The sequence below is a fragment of the Juglans microcarpa x Juglans regia genome, chromosome 7S (genome assembly GCF_004785595.1).
Source record: "Juglans microcarpa x Juglans regia isolate MS1-56 chromosome 7S, Jm3101_v1.0, whole genome shotgun sequence".
Lineage (NCBI taxonomy): Eukaryota > Viridiplantae > Streptophyta > Magnoliopsida > Fagales > Juglandaceae > Juglans > Juglans microcarpa x Juglans regia.
The window spans coordinates 16838826-16845338 of NC_054607.1; the positions used below are offsets into that span (position 1 = coordinate 16838826).

Sequence of the window (6513 nt, forward strand, 5' to 3'; positions counted from 1 at the left end):
TGAGCGGGGTGTCTGTTCCAAATTAGCTATACATCTTTTACGCACCCTTTTTTCTTTATCGATAAAAAGTTATAGGAATAGTCAATTGAATGCAGTTTCTCTAGGTTCCTCTAAGAATTAATGCATCTTTAAATAGTTAATAATAATAATATATTAAAGGAAATCGGTACAGATATACAGATACGAATGCAAAACTTAATTATGTGTAGATGAACATGTCCGGTTCGGTGTTATAAAAAGTAAAATTGGAATTGGGCAGTTTTGAATCAGTTTTACAAAATTGGAACGGGTTTTACACCAAACCGAACATGCTAGTTCGGTCCGGTTCATCAATTTTTCTATTTTTTAGATTTACGATATAATAGAGGATATTATTCACATCACTTAAATAGTAAGATTTGATTTGTAAAATTTAAATTTTAAAATTTATTTTCTAAATCAAATTATGTTATGCAAGTATTTTATTAAGTGTATTATCTACACCGACTTGATAATATTAGAGATATATATATATATATATATATATATATATATATTACGTCCTCATGTATATATTCCATTTTGTTCATTTTGGATCCTAAAATTATTGAATTTTGATCATGGAGATTTGGTAGTTTTTCTTTAATGATATTAATAATTATGATGGGAATTTTGCAGTTTAAACCTTCTTAAGATATTATTTTACTTTCTCAATCATTTCTTCCTCTCAAGTCTCATTTATACTACTTTATCCCCTTAGTTCCTTCTCTCAAATTACAAGATATTCTGATATAATCCAACCTCAATAAATTTTAGTTTTTCTCAAATTCTGGGTCTCTTTTATTTTGAAATGGTGGTGTAATATGTTTGAACTACGTAATGATCTATCATGAGTATTAACTTTGATCTATTTCTCTTCTATGTTCCTTAACATGTATATTATGCTTTACAGAAAGTTTTCATAATAATTAATTGGTCATACTTTAGATGAAACTAATTAATAAAGATAATGTTATAATGAACTTTAATACAAAAATGATTCTCACTATAGTTCGGAAATGTTTTCCCTTATAGATACTTTATATGATTCATACTTTCAAGGAAATTTTGCTTGGACACCTCTTATGCTATGTGATATTTGGATTTAGGACCTTGTGCAATTTTGTAAGTAATAGATCGCTTGTGCTTTGAGTTTTCTTCAGCAATACTCCATTCCGGCACAACTTTGGTCTATAATTATCATAAATAATAAGAGTTATTCTATTCTTAAGCCGGTGTGTAGAAAACACCATCCACATATCTTAAATGGTAAGATTTGATTTGTAAGATTCAAATTTTGAAATTCTTTTTTCAAATCAAATTATACTATGTAAGCAGTTTATTAAGTGTGTTATCCACACTGTTTTATAAGTAGAAATTTTCTAATAATAGTACCTACCCCAATCAAAGATGGCTAATTATCAATTTAATTATAAAATTGAAATATTTGACTAAATGTTTGCAAAAAGTAAGAAAAATATTTTTGCAATAAAATGATTTTTATATTTTTAAACATTGTTGGAAAAAAATAAAACTTAGTCCACCCATGGTGGTCCACTAGTGGCCAAGTTTTGGCCACCAAAAGGTGGCTAGATCTCAACCACCACGTGGGTTGCCTAGACATGGCCACCTTGTGGTAGCCATTAATCAGCAGGTGATGAAGATCAAGCCACCCGCGTGATGATCAAGAAGTCTTGCTAGGATTCCTAACTTTCTTAGCTGTGGATGGCCATTTCCAATTTTGCTCGCTCTAGAAATGGCGGGAAGAATTCTACTAGGATTATTTCATTTCCTCGTCGTAGGGTTATTATTGTTTCATTCACTCATCCATTCATAACAAGATATTTTACAAATGTTCATGATATATAGTACTAAAACAGAATCCATTGACAAAAGCATTAATGTGGTTGTTAATGTCATGTTTTGTATGCCTAGACAAGGTCCTAACAACTCGAGTCAGGGTCTTCAACTGCAAACACAAGAGAGAAAATGGGTTCTGGGAGGTCTGGAGAACTTCCGATGCCTAAGTTAGTCTTTTCATGTATATAGTAATGGCTAGATCATCACGTAATCCAGAGAGAGTTTCTCGTATTTGGGGGTCGGCTTTTATACGTGGTCTTTGGAGAACATTTTGTACCACATGTCAGGGCCTTTAATGTGATGCAAGACATGGGTGGTGCCATTAATGCGGTGTGGCTCCCTAGATAGAGCCTTAATGGTGGATGATCGAAGCTACAGCTTTTCATGTTCGACGTCAGGGGATGGAGGGCTATCCATGCTTCTCGTTCTCTTGCTGGTGTAGATCTTTAAATGTTGAATGTCACTGGGGGACGTCAGGGTCGGTGTGTCTTCTCTATCCTTATCAATGTGATTTCCCACATGATGTTCCTATCCACGGCTGACAAATTGCATGGGCCAAATTCCTTGTATAACCCTAGGGCCATAGGAGGATAGTGCCTGGACCGAAAAGGGCCCTGGTATTTTGCGCAGGCCCAACTTGTGGGTTCGAGGGGAAATTCCTCATTTTAGTTATCCCGCCAATTCCTACTAAACAAGTTCAGTGGGAATTTCTTCATTCGTGAGGTGTTCTGATGGCGTGCCTCTGATAGGCCATGTTGCTTTGGAATGCACCCATTTGGCTCACTCTCCTTGGGTAACATTTGACAGTTTCTCTCCCACGTTGCTTTGTGCCATGCGCATTGCAGGATACGTGTTCGCCCACTCTCCCTTCTGCAACACGTGCTCTCTTGCTATATGGGGAACTTCAAAGGTCACGAAAGTCTATTTAACCCTAAGTCTCTTTTTGGCTTTGAGTCTATCTGTTTTTTAATTTCTTCCCGCTCCTTTGAATCTCGTTTTCTTGCTCTTCTCCCCCATTTTCTTATTGTTTTGTATTTCAGCACCGTTCTCTTTCTAGTTATGGCGCCCAAGAACGCTCCTCACTGCACTCCAAGGGGTTCCAAGAGGTCCTGGTGGTTTTGCCTGAGGTTGAGGTCTTCTAGGTGGTAGTGGAGGCCAATGAGGCTTTGGTTGTCTCCCCTGAGGCCGAGGTCTTGTTGACCTCCACTACTGCCACCACGGCCTCTGCTGCGGTCTTGCAGGAGACTGAGGTTGAGGCAGCAGTAGGGGAAGCCCCTCAGCAGCCGACAATGGAAGGAGAAGCTAAGGTTGGTGTTGTTTTCTCATAAACTGAGGTGGGGTTTGATCCTAGGGCTGGCCTTGGGGAGATGGTTAATGAGGCTCATGATGCTGGAGGTAGTGAGGTTCCACAAGCGGAGTCCAGGTTTGAGAGAGCCCATGCCTAGTCTATCCAGGGGATGGCGGGCACGCTTAACGCATTTTTTTTGGGGATAAGCCCTTATGTGCCCTTTTATTTCTTCCACTACCTCTTCTTGTTATTGATTTGATTTGTGTGTTTTTTTTTCTTTTTATTTTTTATAAGCTTGTGCTCTTTGTAGCACATATATACATTAATAATTAGCTTCTTCTTCTTCTTGAACTCCATCTCTTCCTCTCTACCCTTGCTCCCTTTCTTTACTTTCTCTATTGGAGAGTGTAACGGTGTTGAGAGCAACTCAGATCAATTGACATAAACAATCGAACCTAGATGCAAAATGATCAAACTTTGTGAGGTTGATCAGTTCATAAGACTAGACTCACCCCACAGACTTTACCTCGTAAACTTGTCAACTTGTAAGACCCGAGCAGTTCGTGAGACTGGTAAACTGGATGGACCCTCCAGGTAAACTCATAAACTTGATGGAGGTCGAGCAGTGTGTTAGACTGGATTTGCCCCGTTGACCCTCGCAGGTGCGAGGGGGTCGAGTAGTGCGACAGACTGAACTCGCCTTAAAACCTATAAACTTGATGAAGGTCGAGCAGTGCGTTAGACTGGACTAGCCTTGTTGGTCCTTGTAGGTGCAAGGGGGTTCGAGCAATGCGTTAGACTGAACTAGCCCTAAAACCTATAAACTTGATGAAGGTCGAGCAATACGTTAGACTGTACTTGCCTCGTTGATCCTCGTAGGCTTGAGCGGGGGTCAAGCAATGCCTTAGCTTGAACTCACCCTAAAACTTGTAAACTTGATGAAGGTCGAGCAGTACGTTAGATCGGACTTGCCTCGTTGACCCTCGCAAGCGTGAGGGGGTTGGCAGTAAGTTAGAATGGAATTGCCCTAGAGACTTGCAAACTTGACGGAGGTCTAGCAGTATGTTAGACATGACTCTCCCTGGAGACTAGCAAACTCTGCGAAGGTCAAGTAATACGTTAGACTGGAGTCACCTTGTTGACCCTTGTAGGCGCGAGGGGGGTCGAGGAGTACCTCAAACTGGACTCGTATTGGAGACTTTTGAACTTGATGGAGGTCTAGTAGTATGTTAGACTGGACTCGCCTCATTGATTTGGACGAGACCAAACATACTTCTGGGAGACAATCACAATTTCATTTATAACTTATACATTATCAAAATCAAATACAGCTTACACTTTCAATAAAAGTATTCCCGCAGGTGCTTGGCATTCCACGGGTGTTGCAGGTCTTTCCCTCGTGCCTCTTTAAGCTTATACGAGCTCGGAGAGCTTGTCAAAAAGTGGCTCGTTTGGCTTTATTCGTCGAAGAGCTTGCCCGTCCTTGGCTTCCCCCCTGTGATGAACTCAGGAGGAGGTGACTGGGCACATTTGTCTTCTTGGGTCTCTATTACATTCACTCTACCTTTTGTTGGCCTTAGTTCTTGCACATAGCATTCCCATGCCAAGACTTGCTCATCGCGGATCACGCCCACCTCCATGGGGTCGGGAACTTCATCTTCATGTGGTAAGTTGATGTTGCCACCTGAAGACAGTTAAGTGTAGGACACCCCCTTATGGCATTGTATAAGGAGGGGGCCTTCACCACTATAAAGTCAGTCATCGTGGAGGCGGTGTGGGGGGCCTTTTAGGCCGGGACTGAAAAAGTGATGGTCCCTACTGGCTGAACCATGTCCCTAGTGAATCCCTTCAGTGGCATGGGCGCCGGTCGCAAGCAGTTGGGATCAATCCCTATCCTAGAGAAGGCATCCTAAAAGAGGATGTTGGCAGAGCTACCATTGTCGATGAAGATTCTCCTGGTGGTGAAGTTAGCCACCTACATTGTCACCACCAAGGCGTCATCGTGGGGATAGAGGACCCCTTCTTCGTCGGCCTCCCCAAAAGTGATGATTGGTGCAGGCTTGCTCCTACTCTGCTTGGTCAAGCGATGTTTGGTTGAATACACTTCCTCGAATCGTGCCATTATGGGGTGGGATTTTCTACTGGAGGAAGTGGGTCCACCCCCAGTGAACCCCCCAGCTATGGTTTGGATCTTGTCCATAGGGGCATTCTCACGGGGCGACGATTGAGGGCAGTTTTGTGGGGGTTCCCACTCTGTTCGTCTACTTGGACTCTCGTTTCTTCTTGGCTTGGCGAACCTTCCCTGGCTCCACTCTTGTTCTTCCAGTTGATCAACATCTTACCGGGGAGTCGAGTACACCGCTCTACCCCTATCTCCCTAGAAGGACTTGTAGTCAGTTGTATTGGGAGTTTTTGAACGGTGGTAAGTGCAATAACGGCGGCCACCATCCCGAAGGTCAACTTCCCGATTAGTGGGCCTGTTCTCCTCATATATTGTCAATGTGGCCCGGTCATGTCGGGTGCCCACCCCTTTAGTGGGGAGAGAGTCATCTTGACTCTCCCCCTTTGTTGCGGTGTCCTCGTTTGGCCTTGTCTGCAGTCTTGGATTGGGCCGATGTCTTGACTTTCCTGTCGGCCTGATCTAGCTTCATCTTTCCTGGTGCTGTCAATGCTTGTAGCGTGTCTTTAACGTTTATGAATCCGTCAGCTTGGTCCATGAATTCCCATAGTGTGGCAGGAGTCTTCCTGGCCAACTCAGCCATAAATGGGTTCTGGGGCCCTACGTGACTCAGGAGGGTGGCAAGAGTGATCTTCTCATCTTGGTCATCAGTGGTCATGCGCTCTTTGTTGAATCTGACCAAGTAGGCCTTCAAGCTCTTGTCCTCTTGTTGCTCAATGGTCAGGAGGTAAGCTGTCAGGTGTCTTCTCCTTCTGCTGGCCATTAACTGCGTGATGAAGAGGCCAGCTAGATCCTCAAAGCTGTAGAATGACTTTGGTGCTAGCGATGCAAACCACGCCTGCATTGTGCCTTTTAGGATCAACGGGAAGGCCCTGTATGCGATCTTTCCAAGGAATCTGTGTAGGGTCATATGAGCCTTAAAGGTGTCCGGATGCTCCAAGGGATCCTCGGCTCCGTTGTACAGATTTATTTGGGGAACCCTGAACTTCGGTGGAAGTGGCATGGCTATCACCTCCGCACTGTAAGGTAGATTCGTGCTGGTGAGAATCTGGTCTACTGAGCACGAGGCTCTCACCTTCTTGGTCATCTCCTCGTATTTGTCCATGAGGTTGCGAAGCTCATGCTGCATCTTATTCTTGTCTTCGTCAACGACATCCGTCCTTCCCAT

At 43.0% G+C, this 6513-nt stretch overlaps 1 protein-coding gene across 1 annotated transcript; it reads right to left on the minus strand.

Moving 5' to 3' along the window:
- Positions 1–5712: 5712 nt before the first annotated feature.
- Positions 5713–6513, minus strand: LOC121240871. The gene has a single exon (XM_041138396.1). The coding sequence runs from the start codon at positions 6511–6513 to the stop codon at positions 5713–5715; it is 801 nt and encodes a 266-aa protein (XP_040994330.1).